The sequence below is a fragment of the Zonotrichia albicollis genome, chromosome 6 (assembly GCF_047830755.1).
Source record: "Zonotrichia albicollis isolate bZonAlb1 chromosome 6, bZonAlb1.hap1, whole genome shotgun sequence".
In the NCBI taxonomy this organism is placed as follows: Eukaryota; Metazoa; Chordata; class Aves; order Passeriformes; family Passerellidae; genus Zonotrichia; species Zonotrichia albicollis.
The window spans coordinates 850224-870297 of record NC_133824.1 but is presented as its reverse complement, the minus strand read 5'-3'; the positions used below and the strand labels follow the sequence as shown (position 1 = coordinate 870297).

The 20074-nt window shown below is 40.8% G+C and overlaps 1 protein-coding gene across 1 annotated transcript in view; it reads right to left on the bottom strand.

Moving 5' to 3' along the window:
- BRF1 (BRF1 general transcription factor IIIB subunit) overlaps positions 1 to 20074 on the bottom strand; it is a 171580-nt gene that overhangs the window by 34962 nt on the left and 116544 nt on the right. The window contains exons 12-15 of the mRNA XM_005491815.4: positions 11961 to 12022; positions 9776 to 9857; positions 9622 to 9677; positions 7585 to 7841 (exon numbers count right to left, since the gene is read on the bottom strand). Coding sequence (XP_005491872.1) covers positions 7585 to 7841; positions 9622 to 9677; positions 9776 to 9857; positions 11961 to 12022 — 457 coding nt within the window. The remainder of the gene's footprint in view (positions 1 to 7584; positions 7842 to 9621; positions 9678 to 9775; positions 9858 to 11960; positions 12023 to 20074) is intronic.

Genomic DNA, 20074 nt, shown 5'->3' with positions numbered 1-20074 from the left:
GTACCATAAAATCTGAAAGCTCTTAATGAATGATGTACAACTAGGGATGGATGATTTGCAGCATCACTGAACTTAAATAAATTGGTACAGGTCACATCAAGGAGGCTTCTTTACATTATTTCCCCTATCAGTAAGCTATTTTTTCTCCAACTGTATTTTACAGAATGAGGATATGGGTGGGTTAATTGCCATACTGAAATTCTGGCATTTCATTCCAGTATTCAGAAACTAATGAACCCCAAACTGGGATTTTTTAACAAGAATACTCATTTTATTAATATAACAAGCTAGAAAATATTTTAAAAGTTGATTTCTCTTGACTCACTGGCAGAAGAGGCATGAAAGGGGAAATGATTCACCTCCTACAGAAGGAAGGAAAGAACTAAGGGATGAAGGAATGAGTTTTTTTTGCTAACCTCACCCTAAGAAACATGACAAAAAGTTCAGAGATGCTGGAATGAGCAAGGAATGACTGTCAGCAGCAGCTCCTGCAGCAGGCTGGGGACACAAGCCATGCCAGGCAATGGCTGGGTGGGAGCTCCCTTCCCAGTGATGCCTGTTTCAGAGTTTATTGCAGCTGTATTTTGAGAGGCACTGAGCCTGACAGATGTGAAATAAAAATGCTATTGTATTGGGGGAATAAGGGAATTGATCCTCAAAACAGTCTGAATAATAACCATAAACATCAATTCCTGACAAACACCTGACAGCTTCTGTAAGGGCAGGTTTGGGGAGAGTTGGGGAGGGGGTTGCTTTGTTGAGGCATTTTTTGGTTTTGTTTTTGGATTTTTTTAAATGAAAAATTATTCTTTCCCCATCTTTCAGTCCTGTCTCAGTGCCAAGAGAAGTGAATTTCAGGGTAAATAACAACCTGCTGCATTGTTGCCTGGACGCCAAGCTGGCTCCTGCCTCCCAGTCCCTCAGTGGCATTTGCCCAGCTCTGATTCCTCTCAGACAATGGTGTCACATGCAGAAAATGGTGCCTTTTTCCTCCTGTGTCCTCACTTACTGAAGAGGGAAAGACTGCTGGTCATCACATTTCAGCGTTCACACACTGAAACCACACACTCTCCTTTAAAACATGTTGGGTCAGATCTGTTTCTCTCCCATTCCTTTATCTCTTTATTACAAAAGGCTGCTTAGCTCACAGCACAGCAGTAACCTGCAGCATCAGCCAGGTTACAACACCACAGGCTCGAGCAGATCCACTCCTCAAATCAGCTGTGAACAAGCAAACTCCAGTGTCAGCTCCTCTCAAGGTCACTCAGGAGGCTCTCCCCCGAAGAGCTGACTGCAATAAGGAGATGCATGACTTAAAAGGCAGAACCTTGGAAGCCTTGAACTCATTTTTTTTTTCCCTTGGATTAGCTTTTTTGTAAATAAAATACTAAACATAATTGGTATAAGCTTGCCCCTCTAAAAGTTACAAGATTGGAAAACACTGGTAGGATTTATTTAAAGTGGAGGTACTTATCAAATGTCACCATTTTCCTGTTCAAAATGAGTAATCATTTTGATTAACCTTTGATTTAAATGATTATATACCACAGCAAAGCAGAAACACACATGAAAATACACTCCAAAGAAACTCAAAGCTTAGATCACATAAGAAAACAGTTATGTCCAAGTGGTTAAGAGAATTTATTCACCATGTACACAACATTCAAACCAAAAGCTGACTCCACACATTCCCACCATGTGTACCCAGGAATCGCAGTGTAGCCAGAATCCTGCAGCCAGCATGAGACTACTTCCATACAAAACACTAAATAATATCAAACAACAACTAAGCTACAGAATAAACTCCTAACTACCATCTCAGCAAGGAATCACAGTATCTTTTGTAAGGAATTTTATTCCAGGTGGGAAATCAGTGTTACCCCTTTAGTCACAGAGAAAAAGAAGGTCTAAAGTAGCACAAGAAAAGAAATAAAATCTAATATCTCACTTTGAGTAAATACACATGAATTCCAAACCCTGTAACAGAATTCAAAGCCGAGAGAGAAAAATAGGATATCAAAAGCAAATTAGACAAAGGGCCAAAGGCAATTCTGAAAAATAAAAATATATGGTGGAAAATTAGAGTATACTAAGATCTCATCTGAAAGGCCTCATTTGTAGAGAGAATGACCACCAAAGCCAGCATGGAAAAGACTCTCAGAAGTTTCATATTCACCAAACACAGCATCTGTCCCTCTCAGGAGCTTTGCTTCATCACCAATTGCCAACCTGTAAGGACTCTTTGCAGACACCCACCAGACTCCACTGCACCACTTGCAGACAAGGAACTTTTAAAATACCCATTCCCAAACTTTTTCATTATTACTGCAATGTCATTTTTCTTAACAAAGAAGGTTCTGAATCAACAATTCTTATTGATGCAGCGAATCAAAAGAGCTCTAACTTTTGTAATCACCTGGTTTAACTAATACAAAGGTTTTAAGATGCTCAGGAATCCCTTAGATTATTCAAGCTGAGCATTGTTTCATGTTGATTTGGATTGGCCTCAGTCATTAGGGAAACATGAGCTGATGCTCCTCCCCTCCACAAATACCAGTCTCATAACGTAGAACTAAAAATATTGTCCATGGAAAAACCCATTTCCTTTGGTTTTATAAAAATCAGTGACAAGCCATGGCCAATGGAGAATGAGCATTGATAGATCCATGGAATCATAGAGCAGTTCGGATTGGAAGGGACTTTCAAAGGTCACCATGTCCAGCCCAAGGGACAGCTTTCACTATCCCAGGTTGTTCAGAGCCCCATCCAACCTGGCATTGAGCACCTCCAGGGATGGGGCAGCCACAGCTGCTCTGGGCAAAATTCACACTTTTAGCTGAGTTTGGAGCACCCACCCTTACAGAGCAAAAATCCCATCCTGGACACCAAAAAGGGACAACTGCAAACAAGGGTGGAGGCTGGGGGAGGCCGCTGAGGGCCTCTCATTGTGTCCCCAGGCTCCCTGGCAGTGTGGCTCCTTGCAGGCCCCTCCAAAGCATCCAAATTAGGCTTCTGCCCATATTTTACCCTCCAGGGAAATATGATTCCAATTAGATACAAGAAAGCACCAAGCAATTTATCAGGGTAAACAAGATGTCGCATGCAAGGCTGCAGAAAAGCATCTCATACATTCTCCCTAATAAAGAAGATTTTTCTGGAGTTGTGACACCCATTGAAAACCTAACAAAAATTTAACTGGAGCTAAAAATTTAACTAGAGCAGGAACCTGAGCAGCAGAACAGGCCCCTGGTACTGAAAGGGCACAATTCCCAATAGCCAAACCCCATGGCTCTAAAGCACAGGTGGAGCCATGCACCAAGCTGTACTGGCAATATGGACAGTCAGCAAATACCAGTGAGACTGAGGAGACAATCTGGAGGTGAATTTTCAAATCTAATCAGATCTGAGATTACTACCAAGGGTTTTTGTCATACTCATAGCAGGCATGATTTGGTTTGCTATTATATATTCTTATGGTTCCATTCAGAACAACCTTGTTTCATTAGAACGGATTCCACTGTGCTTCACAGTCCTGCTTCATTTCTTCCAAGGCAAATTCTTCAGGAGATTAACCTGACACATTTACTCCCCTGATAATGGATCCTGTCTTTTCTGATATCATTACCAATTTCAAGCACATAGCAAGAAATAGGCATAAAATTTTTTAAAAGTAGTGACTTGAAAGCTTCCTTGTTTCCACATTTTCTTGGTACAACACATTTCACTTTACATGTAATGTTGTAAAATTCAGCTCAAGTAAATATAAAATAAATTATTAAGCTTCTAATCAAATACTTTCAGTCCTAAGACCATTTTTATTGAACTTGAAGTGCTCCAGTGCACAGCACAGCTCTAACTAGAGTTCAGATTTTAAGGAGCTTGAAGCTGCAATTGTTCTTTTCTTGGAGTTCAACATATTATTCTTATGTTTCATATGCACAAAAAACATTAGTGAAGATAAATTGTGCAACTGGTAATTGAAATTAGAGTTGCAACATCTATTATGGTAACATCCACTGTGCCACATCTTCAACACACTGGGAATGAAAAGGATTTTGCATATGAAGCACCAGTTGTGATACTCACTGGAACAAAAATGCAATAAGAAACAGAATAAAATACATTTACACAATATAAAGTTCCCTAAAATTACTTACATTGTCATTACTAGTCCTCTACCATCTTGACAGATAAATTAAGTAAACCCCCAGTATAATTCTGGGAGATGTGTCTGAGGAAAAGTCAGGCTTTTTTTAAAGCTTGCAAAGTTCACAGTAAAGAAACCAGTTCAAAACATCAGTTTCCTTCTGAAAATACAGATGTATATAATATCTGCCCACCTAACAAGGGGAAACCTGCATGATCTTTGGAAGAATTCTTTGAACTATCATCCTACCAAAATTGCAGAATTTACCAAACATTTCTGAGATTTCAAAACTAGAATTTTTCATAAAATAAGACATAGATAAAACTATATTGTCTTTGAAATCCAAGTAACCATTAAGTGATTATAGTATCAACAAAGCTCTAATAAAAGGGCCACCAACTGAAAGACGATCCACTTCAAGCATATTCCTGGGACCTGCTTAGCATTTCAGCTCTTTATAAATTTCTTCCAAATCAACAACTTTTTACAAGACTGTAAAATTTGCCTATCATTATCACATCAGGAAACAAAAGCTTTTCTGTATTTTAAACTGATTATCACAGTAACTGCTACTTTATGTGATATTAAAAAAAAGAAAAAACCACAAAACACACAGAACATTGCACCCTGTCTAGTTGGGGTACCCATTCTTTGGGGATAATCTGAATTTCCCTGTGTGGAAATAACAGCACAGACTATTTTAGAGCAAGAAGCAATTAGAAAGATAGAAATTAATATCAACTTCCTATTTCCAGAGTGATTCAGACTGTATATGAAGATGAATTTTAAGATACATAACAAACTTGGCTACATCATCTGTCCAAATCTGGTGTGGTAAGTAAAATGACTTAAAAGGAAAGCAAGAAAGATATTTATATACATATATATAAATTTCCATTTTTATACCATTACAGGAGCACTGCTTTAATCACCAAGAATGAGGATTAGTTTCCCATCCTGTAACTTGGTACTGCCTGTTCTGGCATCTTTTAATTGGGATCAGGACTAAAGAAATAGCTCTTTAAAATCTGACTACAACTCCAAGGAACTAAAGGACTGGATCAAAGCCTGGATATCCAGAGTGATACTGCAGTCAGATGCAGCTTACTAAATATTTAAAATACATAAAGATAAATACGCAGGCCTGTAAATCACTACAAACCAAAACAAGAGATGATCTTTAAGGTCCCTTCCAAGCCAAACCATATGATCCCATTTCTGCAAATGTCTCCTGGAAAAAGACAGATTATCTGCTTCATTCATTGTCTAATGAGCAATGTTCAGGAGTTTTATTATTATTAATTGCATATAAATTATCATGATTTTTGTATCCCTGGGAAAGTATTTAGCCATTCACCTCTCAAAGGAACAGTGCTGAACAAAGGCAATGAATGCAAGGCATATAAGAACAATGCAGAACACAGAAATTTATGCATGCCATTTAAAAGGCATGGCATTTAAAAAAATCAAAAGTATGTCATAAATCTTTAATTATAAGGAAAAAAAACCCAACTAATGTTTGTCAAGTCCTTGATAATATTTAAGCAAGAGCACTGCCTACTTCAGGAGTGCAAAATCTTCTTAGCTCACTTATCTGCATGTATCCTCAACCTCCTCTGAAGTGTTCTGCTGCAAAATTCATTGTATCTGAGATCTGCTAATCATCATCAGGAAACTCTGTTATGCATCTTAAGGATGTACTTTAGGCTCTCAAGAGGAAAAATAAATACGTTTTATTAGCTGCTTTTGGAAAATACTGATTTGTATTTATTTAGAAACCTTTTCAAGTTGCACCACTGTTAAATTAAATATTTATGGCATGATTTTCCAAAGGGTTTAACACCTGTTAAGAGTTTTACATGCTGAATTCAACAGGAGTTCCAAGAGCCCAACATTTCTGCAAATCTCAGCAGTGACAAGGCTGGGATGTGGCAAAGGAGCTTCGGCTTGGATGTCATTGCTGAGCTCTAAAATGCACCCAGGATCCTGCCAGCCCCTACTTCCCACCCAGCAATGCATTTCAGACAACTGAATTGGTCCTACTTTACTGGAAATACCAGATATATGACTCATTAATACCTGTTAACTGCAAATAAAGAGTAAGCTAAATGCTCTTAAGTTAATCCTCAATGCATCTTCCCCATCCTTTACCTGTGTAAAATTTATGTGCAACTTATAGGGGAGCCTAAAATCCCCAGTGAGTCAACAGCTGGAAAGCAAAGCTTTTGATACTGAGAATGAGAAGTTGAATGAAGATGAAGCCAAAAATACAGAGTAAAGAAGAAAAGATGTCTGGTATACTGTAAAAATCTGTATCTGGTGACAGTGGGGCCAGTGACTTTGGCATTTGGCTTCTCAGCTCAAACTGAAGCCCATGGCTCTGGCCTCACTGTCAAATGAAGTTAAAATAAGGGCTTTGCCATCCTTATTTTCCTCAGCTTCCGAGAGATTTGCACTTAGTATCCCTCCCAGCATCATGTTTTCAGACACCCCATGCATCCTGCTCTTTCACAAACAGATGTTTTCTCACACCTCGTAGGTGGCTGCTCTCCTGCCCTCCCAGGTCCCTTACCCAGCTTCAACACATGCCTAAATCTGAACAACTGTGCAGAGACAACATTTTATATTTCAAAATTAAATACTGAGATGTCCTTGTGGCATTTGGTCTACAATCCTGGCAGTAAATAAATAGGCAATAAATAAATAAATAAAGTCTAAGTAAGAAATTACTATACGTCAAAATTATTCAAGATGATGATCCAATGTGACTTCATAAACCACAGACAGATAAAATAGCTGAATATTGCAGACTTGACACATCAATCTCCTTATACATTTTACTGCACACTACAAATCTGCCCAGCAAGTTGAGCATTTCTCTCATTAAAACAGGAGCTTTCATCACACTATAAAACATTTTCAAATGCAGAGCAGAAAACCAACAAGCATATTTACTGTAAAGCTTTGTATTTGTGTCATCAATTAACAACAAAAGTTTGGAATAAAACTAAAATAAAAGCTAATCAAAGCAGCTAGCTGTCAAAACAGATGGGAACTACAGTTTTCAAATCAAGCAAAAAAGGAAAAGCTTTCGAACATTTAGTGTCACGTCAGCTCACACACACAACTTAAAGGAAGGACAGCAAATGTGAGGATTTTATGAAAAAAAGGTGTCCCTGACTGATAGATTCACATTTATGAATTTCCATTGATTTTGTGGCTTTTTTGGCTTTGGGATGATTAACCTACACCAAAGCAAAGCTCTGAAATGTGAACTATAAATAAGGTGTTGCCATGACAGTGCAGGCAAAATAAATAAAAACAGAGCCTCGACATTATTTTAGCCTCAAACAAATGTTTCAGTCCCTACATTGTCTGGCTTAGAAAGATACATAGACAGTCTCACAGACAGAGATATAAATGAACAATTGCAGTACCTTTTTCCCACACTGTTTACAGGGTTGGCTATATTCCTACTGGCAATAGATTTTCTTCTTGACAGCTTCTTGGTGTTGGTGCTGTCATCAGTGCTGTCATCCTCTTTCTTTGGTGTGTTACTTCCTTTGCTGTTCAGGTCCCTTAGCACATTATAATTAATTTTACTCGAGATTTTCTTCTGTTCTAACATCTTTTCAATTGCCTCTCCTGCTGTGCTGGCTTGAATTGGCTCCCGCTTCTTTGCAGATTTCTTTGGCTTAATTAAAATATAAAATTAGTGATGTAGGTACAAACAAAGTTTCCACGAAGCAGAGGGGCAAGCTGGAGTGCAGCAGTCCTGGCTCAGGTGCTGCTGATGTGGGGGATGCAGGTGATGTGCTCAGGCTAAGCCTCTCCTGCCACTCAATGGGATCAAAGGGTCTCTTTTCTCCAAGAGATGAATGTTTGCTTTTTTTGCCAAGTGCCCAGAGAGTTTATTAGAAATTCTTTACTTAATAGAGAGGAAGAAGAAGGATGGGCCATTTTTCATGTATGACAATAAAAAAGAAAGAGGGAGTGAGCTCCTGTTGCAAGAACAGGGACCTCACAGCACGGAAATAAAGAACCTCCCCTGCTAAAACTGCCTTTAAAGTGAGAGTGGAGCTGGGTCACAACTCCCAGAGCACTGACAGCACCACGGAACGGCGGCCGTGTTTCACACCAATCTGAAGGCAGCGTGGGAAAGGCTCTGCCAGACTCCTCCTCCTCCTCCTCCTCCTCCTCCTCGCTGTGAAGGGCCCAGAGCAGGAGCAGGAGCCTTGCCAAGGATGGGATGCCATGGGACAGGGAGCAGGAGGCTGCAGGCACGGGAGCTCTGCCACCTGCAGCTGCCTCTCCCTCTGATGCTGCGCAGAGCCAGGCAAGCAGGAATGACACCAGACAACTTTCCATGCCTGGGTAGGTAGGGAAAAGAAAACAACCCAGAACCTCTGTTTCTCATTTGGCATTTTCCTATTCAAAGGAAGGTTTTAACACCAAGCTCTGCAGGAGATTTATTTTTTAATGGATAATAGCCCCTCTGTTTACCTACATGGGTCAAGTACTACCTTGAAATTGGAAAGCACCATATTAATCAAGTTCTACTCGAGCTGTCAGAAACAATAAAAGGTTAGAGAAAAACTCCTGTGTTGTCCGAACAAAAAGTGGGTGTTTGGGCTACTTGGCAGTGCCAAGGAAGTTATACAATTTTGAAAATTGCTGGTAGACTGCCATGTCTGTATAAATGCAGGATGAATGAGAAACTCTGAAGTCTAAAACAGTGTTTCATTGTCTGGTTTTGTTTTTATTGTTGAAATACCTAGGGGAAGCAGGAAACTCTGCCTTTCACATTAGTCAGAAAAAAAGATAGAGGATATACAGGCTAAAAACTAACATGGGTTTAGCTGTATGTGGAAGATTGGAGTTGTCACTTGCTCAATTACACAAAATACTAATGCTGTAAATCGTGAATATACGGCCAATTAGGCTGCTTTAAACTGCTAAACATGGAGACAGGACATGCCATTTGTTAACATAATCGTTGCATTCTTTATGAAAGGTAGAACAAAATACCCCTTCAAGTGACTGTAACAAGGATCTGTTCAGTTCTTCATAAAGAAATCATTATTGTAAGAGCAAGGAAAGCCACTGAAGTTATGGCAAGTACAAACAAATTCCCCACGCACACGTTTAAAAAAAAAATCAGACGTCTTAAAACCTGTATTTTAATAAGCAAGCAATTAGAAGAGCAATCATAAATGCAAAGAGCTAGCTCTGACTTTGACATGCACAGAATTTTCTCATAATAGCAATTTAAAATAAAAGTTTGGGCAAGAAAGTGTTTTACTCACCACCTAAAAAAATACAGCCTTGCAATTCAGCGTAACAGCTAGATGCACTGTAGCTTTTGCTCCTTTAGTGGTGACCTGTACCATTATGCCCATACATCTACATGAAGCTGATCAGCAGATATTTCCAAGGCATTTTCAAACAGACACAATTAACACATAATTTAATACCTTGTGTTCCTTGTAAATCCCAAGTTCTTTCTCTTTTGCTATTCTTGCTTCCTTTTCTGAAAGATGACAAAAGGGTAACCAGAATGAAAATTACACAAGACTGCATATTTCAGCAACACCAGCCAAAAGGCAAATTTCAGTCCTACAGATTTACCTTTTTGTTCCTTCAAATAATCTGCATTTTCTTTCATCCATAGCTCTGCTTTTATCTGAGCTTCAGCTTCATTAAGTATATACTAAAAAAGAAAACAAATTTATCTACTTTCAGAAATCAAATTGAAAATCACAGAAAAAACTGAACTGAAAAACCACTGGCAAAGCCACTCCATATCCCATTTTTAAAAATACATTAAAAGAAAACATGAGTGATATAAGACAATCAGAGAACATTTCTAGTAGCATCTGAAGCTGGTACAAGCAACAACCTGTTTTCAAAAAACAGTGCTTGGCTTCCAAACTATGATGAAGTGACCCAAAACCACCCAGGACTCATTTTACATGGTCTGTTAATTAAACAAAAATGATCCTGGGTTTATGATCTCTTTCAGATGATACAAGAGGTTATCATGACAACGTGGTTGTCTGCAAGTAATTCTGTGTGTTGATGGTGGTCTGTAATTCAAAACAGGACGGGAACCATTGCCCTGTGCGACCAAAACAAAAACATGTGTCTTCTGGGTAGGTTTCTGTGAAGCTTTACACTGAGATTATTAATTCAATGGCCACATCTGTGTGAAGGGAACCAGCTCAGACTGCTGGAGATTTCAGACAGCTGGGTTCAGTAACCACATGTCGAGGTTTTGCAGTTAACTCCACCCAGTCTCCGTAACATCTTTAGTGGGAATGGAGCTGTAAAATACATCCAGGACTATCCAGATGAATCACAGAAATAAACAGACAGATAGGTAGCAATTACTTAATTGTAGATGACCTAAATGTAAAAATTAGCCCAGTATTTAGCACAATTAGCAATGAAACAGAAGTTCTCTACACATGATGCTGTTTGGGAGTGAAGAACAGCAGAATGGAGAAGACAAATGAGGTAATCCATCATGAACAAGACACTGCAGATTTAAGCAGTGCACCTGAGACTTGTAAAATTAAGTGCAAGAAAAGCAATCTGAGGTTTCTCCATCTTTCGGGTCTGAGCATTCAAGATTTTCTCCAAAGTAAGATGTACATCTAGGATTTCAGCAGGAAAATAATTCCAGTCAAATGAAACTAATGCAGTCCTTCCTCCAAGGGCTAAACAGGAGAGCAAATGGCTGTGCAAGTCCTGGGTTATCAGACCAATATTTTCACTCTTTCATCTGCTTCTATTAAAAGTGGGCCATAACAGTAAAATACACTTTTCCCTCGCTCAGTTATTCATCCCTCTTAGGCTTTCAGAGATTTCATAATCTTGGACTTACAATATTACAGTCTATTGCCACAGAAATGAACATGAAGTCATAAAAGCAGAGTTATGACCTCATCACAGAGCCTAGAAAGAGCAGAAAATGTGTTCTTCCTCTGTGATTGTTTTAATTATGGAGTGGCTGTAGTGCAAAACCTCAGCCTTCCTGCTCCCTCCATTCAATGTCTGCTCAGACCATGAGACCCTAATGCCCAGCCTAGCAAATCCCACCTCACAGCTGCATTTTGGAGATCAGTAATTCCTGTGCAACCTCATCAGTCTCAGTGATTTTGTACCCCAGAATGAGTTTTTAGCACTGGCATTATCTGTTCAGATGACACTGTAAACCAGTGTGGCAGCTGGAGAGGGCGTCCGGCTCAGAGAGCTGGACTGTGGTGTGTCCAGGGGCTGACCAGCTGTGTGGCCTCCAACAAGCCCCTTTCCACTGCCATGTGTCTGTCCCACTCAGTCTGTATGTTAAATGGGATTTTTTGCTGCCACACAAATAAAAATAAATCCAGGAAACATCACAGAAATCTTTGGAAGTACATAAGAGCTGCACATACTGGTTTTACAGTTTGGTTTCCATGGCAGCCTTCTATGTTGAATCTATCTTAATTAAATAATGAATGTAGAGCTCCACCAAACTTTTTAAAGTTCTTCTTTGGAATAAAAGACATTCTAAAACATAATTATTCCAGCATGTAAAAAGCAAGCAGTAGCAACAGCCTCATAAATATATATGTAACTTGGGCAAGGAACACCAAATTCACAGGTTTGCATGAACATTAGATTTCAGATCACTGAAATTGCTCAGACCTCTCTATAGATCAGAGAGAAGAGGCAGTTGCAGAGAGGATAAACCAGGTTAAGGACCATTTTGTCTTTCCCAGTTATCCAGACAACCAGGATAAGAGACACCAGGGACAGCGGGGCACCTTACCCGATCTATTTCATTGTCGTCGATTCCACTCAGATCTAATTCTCCATCCCCTGTATTCTCACCTGCAGAAAAGAACACATTTTAATCAGCCCATATGTTTGTATGTCCCATACCTACTGCAACCTAGAGAAAAGAACACATTTTAATCAGCCCATATGTTTGTCCAACACCTACTGCAACTTAAGTTCTGCAGCAATGCAACACTTCAGGACTGTCCTTCAGAGATTTGCATCCTCCTGCCTTCATCTGGGAGGTTTAATGTGTTGCTGAGTATTTTCACTGCAGAACTTCATGCACAGAAATCCACCACATTGGATTAATTTGAAATTCAGGAACCAGCACAGTCTTCATCAGCACTAAAAATCTGCCAGAGACTTCCAGTCGCCTTTTTTTCACCCATTTTAATTTACAGCCACAAATGTTCAGCAGGAAGCTGGGGAAACCATTTCAAAAAGATGACCACTTTTCTTTCATCATAACAAAATTTTCTCTGTTAGAACATATAGGTCAGTCATTTATCTGTAAATTATGACTTAGAAAATATTTTCTATTTTCAGGGAAGCAGCACAGACCACTGCTGACAGTTACACCACAGCTTTCTTCTTGACTTTCTATAATTACAATTTCACTGCAATTTTGCTAGTTTGGTAGTTATTAAGACTTCTGAAAACAAATTTTCAAATATTCCATCCATTAAAAAGCATAACAGCACAGAACTGAGGCTTAATTTGGGACTAGAACAGCGTACAGCTGCAAAACCTGATTTTCCACATCACATTAAAGAACTATAGTAATACACTATTAATGTAGGCCAGGTAGAGAAGAAAACAAATTATTTAACAAAGACTTATGCTGGGGAATGAAGCAATCTTCTTGGTGATCTCCATTACATCTAATAAAGATCAAACAAGAGATGACCTCACTAGTTCACTTGCAGAAAAACATAAACAAATTAAGTTTCAACAATCAACAATAACAAATTAAAACTAAAGTGGTGCCAAAACAGTTTGGCACGTTCACAGTTCCCACTCCCCAATGCTGGGGATGTGCCTCCCCACAAACCAAGATCTTTGATGGATTGATCCCCCAGCCTGGTGCTCCTGCACAGTGCTGGACCAGCAGATGGTGATGCCAGGATCCAGTGGCAGATCATGGCAACCAAATGTCAAAGTCAAGCAAAGCCTGGAATTAAGAGCATTCCCAGAAGATAAAACAATTATCTGCTTGGCAAAAGTTGGGTTTAAACCAGTAGCCTGTAGTATGTGAAATAACAGGGTTGGGAATCCAAGCAAAACACCTGGTTAGGAATAAAGTCTGAGCTTCCTGAGGGGGTGCAAAGGGCTGCTCAACTCAGTAGACATCCCTGGGATCAGCCACTGACACTCACAAATGTCTTTTCAAAATCCACTTTAAACAACCAACAGAAAGTTTTACACTTTCCACCCCAAGCCACAAGCAAAAGAGGCTTTAAGCCCCCAAAAATGTCCCATCACAAGGAACAGCACAGAACCAAGAATGGTTTGAGTTGGAAGGGACCTTAAAGATCATCCCATTCTAACTCCCAGCCATGGGCAGGGACACCTTCCACCAGAGCAGGTTGCTCAAAGCCCCATCCAACATGGCTTTGAACACTTCCAGGAATGGGGCATCCTCAGTTTCTCCAGGCAGTTACCTGTGTAACTTCCAGTGTCTCACCATCCTCACAGTAAACAATTTCTTGTTAATATCCATTTTAAACCTTCTATCAGTTTGAAGCCATTCCCCATTTTGCAGTCACTCCATGCCCTTGTAAAAGGTCCCTCTCCAGCTCTTTTGTAGCTCTTTAAGGTACTGAAAGGCTGGAGATGGGTCACCCTGAAACCTTCTCTTCTCCAGACTCAACAATTTCAGTTTTCTCAGCCCTTCCTCACAACAGAGATGCTCCAGCCCTCTGTAACACTATGGTTTGATTTTTTTTCCTGAGATTGTCTCATAAAAGTAATATCAAGTTTACCAGCTCAGATAACGTGGTGCTAATTTGACCAAAAAAGCTTTAAAGAACATTTCTTACTGTCGTTACATTTATAAATCAATCGCATTAGTCCCAGGCACCAGATTTACTTCATAAGCCTTTTTCCCCAAAATACTTTAGAAGTGCAGAAGGTTTTTTAATAACTCCATAACTGATCAGTACATATGCTTTTCTCCTGCTCTGAGCTCTGCACAGCGCAGTGAGAGCAGAACTTTCTGCACCAGTGCCAGCAGCTCCTCATGCAGGCACCCTGCTCCCAGCCAGGCAGGGATGCACCCAGGACACGGCCAAGCACTCCCTGGCTTGAGGATGGGGAGGAAAAACAAGGTGACAAAATACATCCTGATGGTTTGCTGCCTTTTTAATGCAACTAACTAAAAAACTGACATTTTTTTTTAGCAAAGAATAATCATTCAAAGCGTGAAGAGGAGTCACACAAGGGAGGGCAGGGTATTCTTCAAGGCAGAACTGTACATCTCTCCTCCTGGAATCAAGACAGAAACTGACAGTGAGCAAAATGGCTGAATTTTCACCAAGCAACGGAGCAAATACTGTAGTTCACTGTCTGAGAAACCTTCCCAGGAGTTGGTCTACCTGGGTCCAAGAAATGCTTCATCACATGAAATAAAACAGCTCAACAGCAGAGTGCAAGGGGAGTCCAGACCAGGATAACCTGGCTCCTAGGCTGGAAGGAGATCATACAAAAATGGGACTTCAATTGGGTCCCCCATATACACCAAGCTGTAGGACAGAAGGGGGGATCGCCTCCACCTTCTTTGCATTATCTACCCCTTGTTGCCTCAAGGGTTTTTCTGGGAGAAAAAACACATATTTTCAATTTGGTTTACCTGCACAAATAAAGGCTTTATATTTCTTTACTACTCATTATACCAGATAAACTAAATAGTTTATTTCTGAGCAAATAAAAGACTTCTTTTTCTTCACTATTCATTGTACCAGATAAACTGAATTGTCCACTGTCGATACACGCTTGGAATTATCGACAGAGAAAAATGGAGCCCATCTTGAAAATCACCAGTAAGTTCTGAAAATCACAGGTTACAAAACCAAAACTTGGAAGTAGTGATGGACACACTCACTGTTCAACTTTACATAAATTGATCCCAATATTTATTGTAGTAAAAACTGCCAAAGCATCTTAAAAACAACAAAAGAGTAGTATCCCACTGAAGTACCCCACTGAAATCAAGCTGCCACTGCTTTTCATCATTACACACCTTGCTCCTCCTATACCCTGCTATATTTTTGGATCAGAGGTTTAAAATTTAATATGTCACAGTACAGTAGGTGCCTGTTTTCTTAGACGGCCCTAACATGCCAGACTGAAAACGATGCAATTTCAGGCACCATGAACAATTTCACTTGTCATTTTAAATATAACTTGTTACTGAATTAGGTGCCAGTTTTTCTCATTGGATCAATTAGCAACAGGGACAGAAAACTCATTCTCCAACTGTTAAATTGCAGAGAAGAATCCAGAAGCAAGTTACACATAATAAGCATTTCTTAGACCCCCGTAACAGCAGCAGAGGGAGTAATTGCAGGATATCCCTCTGCCTGCAAATCTTCCTTTTTCCTGCCATGGCAATAGGCATTCATTAAATGGGTTTTTCAGGAACGAAGGTGCCTTCAAATCTCTAGTTTAATGCTTTCACTGAGAAAAAAAAAAATATATATGTCTCATTACAGAATGCCAATTTGAAATAAAACACATCCATTTTGGCACGAAAATTTCCATGCCAATCGTTTCCAACAGGAGTAGACCCTACCAGCCACAAATATCTGTGTGCTTGATGCTACACGGCTCACTGCAGGGCATGGAAAGCAAACCCATTGCTTTCTTATATACCAGAAAGATCTTCCTAGCTGCTAAACTTTTCAAAGTGATTTCTAAATTATCATTTTCTCTTTTAATAAAAGGGTCGAAATGAAGTGTTTGACGAAATAAAAACACAGATGTGGCCAACATCTGGTCCAGCCTCTTAAGAGCTTATTTAAAAGCAGAAGCATCACGTGGCACAGCTCTGAAACATCATGGATTTTCTGTTAAGAAAAACAACCACTTTACTGCAGGGCACAGGCAAAAAATAAGTTGGGCATTAAGAACAACAATACTCTTCCCCTTCCCTCCAAATCCGGTTGTTAAATGAAAGGATCACCAGGAAAAGCTTAGAGCAAGGACCAGCCTACTCCATCCTCACCCAACAGCTCTGTGGCAAGTGGAGGAGGACAGGCACTTCAAGAGCTTTCCATCAAGGTACTCAATCAGTGCATTCATACTACCTAAAACCATCAATCATCCAGCCAGCTCCCCAAAAATTTAAAAATAAACTCCCCCAAAGCCCTCCCTTTACAGCCTTGTAACATCTTCCCAACCAATCCCACAATCAGACACTAGGGGATTAGGTTTGTAAACCTGTAGGATTATTTACTGTTCCTGTCATTACTAAATACACACTAAATCATCTTTTAACACACCCTCTGCCCCTCTCCCTACCTCTGTGCAGCCAGTTAAATGTATACATAGTGCACTATTATGGGGATTTATTACAGAAGAATCATTCCACCCGATATATTTTAAACCCCACATTTTAAAAAACAGCCACGTGAAGAATATGTTTTTCTGTTTCTATTACAGGAGGCAGCACTATTTATTGCTCTGCCCAGATAAGAGGATTTCCTTACAGACAGAAATGGAGGCTGAACACTTCCCAGGAAATCCTCTACAGCAGATATAATAGAAAGGCACTTGGTCCTCTGGTCCTATGGAGCAAATACATCCTTCACCACAACGTTTCACAGCAAGGAGTTTAAACAAAGAAACCTTTCCACCTATTTGGCACAAAACCAGACGCAAAGCACCTCCAGTATTCAAGAAATACTTGGGGCTAGAGCATGACAAAATCTGAAAAGAGTTGGGAGATGCATTTTCAGCGACAAAAATCCTTATGCAACAAACCAAACAACCTGAGCCTGGGGCAGCAGAAACACTGGGATTGATTGCTGCTCTCCAGGGAGGGATTAAATCCAATGGGAGCCACAAAAAGCTCCCACAGACCATCAGAGAGACCCAATGGGCAGAAATGCTTTAACATCTCAAATTGATGAGCAATGCAGGTGCCACTCTGGGGAGCTGCAAGGAGTGTGAAGGAAAGGGGATGGCTTAGAGTCAAAAAAGGCACTGCACAATCATACCAGGATATCATTGACTGGCTGATCAGAGGGGACACAAACCCATCTGGAGGGGAGATAACTGATTTACCAGAGGGGGTGAAGGGAGCATTAAGAGTGGGTAACCAGGAGGGGAGCAGCACCAGGCAGACACAGTGCCGTGGTGATGGCACTGCAGGGACCAGGGAGGAAGAGAAATGGATGTGAAAATGCTGCAGCAGCAGCAGCAGCAGCACAGGATGAAGTACAAGGATAGATGGGTGTGCAAACGAACACACCACACATCAAACCGTGAGCAGAGTCTGTGGGGCCATAAGAGCAGAGAACACTGAGTTTCACTAACACAAGGCAGGAGCCTCCCTTCGGAGCAGGCTGGGAGGTAATCCTGGCTGGTTTAAGCTGTTGCCAACCCCACTGCTCCACGTAAGGATCCTCTTTGTGCAATCCCAGCCCGCCCTGCCAAGCTCCCATCCCACAGCAAGCACCCCCTCCGGTTCCCCCAGCTCACCTTCAGCAGTGCAATCATGTGCTGTTACAGAAGTATTCCACAAAAACAAAACGTAAGGGCAGAGCAAAATTAATTGCACTTGCTGACGAAATAAGGTCACAAAACACGATGTTTATGCTTCTATTTAGGAGAAAATGTTTTTTACTTCATTGTACCTGGAGCCACCTTGAAAATTACAGCCTACTCCTTCACAGCGCCAAATCACAGAGCCAGGATTTAGGTCTGGTGGTGTACGGAGCGCACGGGGCCACGCACGCAGCACAAAGATAAATGAAGCCTGTCACTTTATTATTTCCTTCTGCCGAGGCAAGGTTAAGGGGTCCTCCCCAGGCAAAGCCAAGTTTCCAGCCTGCTAGTTCCTCAGAGAGAGCAAACACATCACAGCACACAGAGTGAGGCCCCATCTTCCCAGAAACATTCACGGCTGCCCATCAGGGCTGGTGGGAAGCGCTGCCGGCTGGCACCGGGCTCCCAGCGCTGCCACGGTACCCAGGGGACAGCCCCTCACCCTGGCACTGTGAGAGGGGTAGAGGCTAAGCCCAAAATGGTGCAAATGGAGGGCAAAGGCACAATTTAAAAAAAGGCATAATTCAAGAAAAAAGAAATTCCACATATTCTGCTATTGCAGCTGGGCAAAGTCAGACTGTGTAAAAGCTGGGATGTACAAGCTCATCAGCTATTTCCTCACTCCTGTCTACTCAAAATAGGACTTTCTCACAAAGCAAAGAAGTTTAACAGCCAGGGCCAGGGCACTGCATTGGGCTCATGTGATGTAGGCAAAAGATTTTCCTACAACGTTGGGCCTTAATGCAGCACAGAACTAGAAACCCATGTTTATTAAGTGCCTGCTTCCATTTCCCCACACTGAGACTCAAGCTGCAGATGCTCTGTCTGTCCTGCACAGCTGAGTGACACCCGACAGCCTTCCCCCATCAGCACCTTCCTATGGTGGTCTCAGAACCATTACCCCGTCACAGGAATGGAATTTCAGGTTTCTGTGCTTGATGATATATGGGAATAAATTATGAGAAAAGCTTTTTCCTGCAGTCAATCACTCACAGAACTTTTATTAGACAGTGAACATAATTTTATAAATTAAATTTCAATTTTGAAAAAAAAACAAAAAAAAACACCTAACCACCAACCCTGCTGCTTTCCTGAGAGCACATCTATACTGAAACAAATGCTATTGTTTCACCTCATAGTCCATGGAGGACTAACCAAACCACATCCTCATATTTAATATCCAGTTAGAGGTTATACCACTCGTCTAACAGACATGGAAATTTGTTAACCTAAACTTAATGCTTCAGAGAAACAGTTCATCTCTCCATTCTTTCCAGAAATCCTCCCTGCAATATGTATTTCTTCAAAGCAGGTAGTACAAAACCAGTCCAGCAATAAACAAAACCCTTCTGATTCTGAAGACTTTTCTTTGAAAAGGTAAGCTCATGTTCATTGAACTACATAGCAACATAAAAAGCCCTTAAGAAAAAAACCCTTTCAACCTCCCAAAAAATAAATACAGCTGAAAATTAGGCTTTTGAACAGAAGAACATCTTGACACTGTCCTCAAAACCAGCAGCAGATGTTCTTCTTCTGGAATAACGTTCACGTTCCCCCAACACCTTTGGAAAACAATGAAAAAGAGCAGGGTTTATGCAACCTACTTGTTGCAACCTGTCGTCCTCTTCTGATCTCACTGCCATGACTGAGGGCTCAGAGAACAGCTGCTCTGAACAGAACCAAAAGAGTGATCTTTTGCTGATGGAACCAATAGTCAAACTGACCAATACTCACACAGAAACATACAACCTAACTACCACAAATGATATTTTTCAGTGCCAAACCAAGGAAATTGAAGAGCTGCCATGCACAGACACGAGTCCTCTCTAGCCTGTGATTTCTGCACCCAGCAGTGCCATGACTGACCATGGCACCAGTGCCTCAGTGCCACACACTCACACCTCAGCCTACATCCATACATCCACCCCCTCCTGCCTGAACACTTATGGACTTTATAAAATGAAAACTATAAAGACAGATTTCCCCTGCTTACTGTGCTTTTCCAGCCGATCACCAATTTCCTGCTGTATTTTCCTCCTTTGCCTTTTATGCTGTTTTTGGCATTTTTTCTCGTCCTTTCCCTTCCCCCAGCCTTCTTTTTTATTTTTTTTTTGGTTGCCTTCTGGCCTGTATTTTCTGCATTTTTAAGAAAGTCTGTGCAGGGGGATCCAAGAGTAACAGTTTATACAAAGGGAGAGACCAAGGAGAACTGATGAGCATGTGAAGGAGCTCCCCTTTGCAAACCCCAGCAGGGCAGAGCGCTGTCTCTGGCAGAGGCGAGGGCAGCCCAACACCCCGGAGAGCTGACAGCAAAAACAGCCAGGCTCACATCCCACT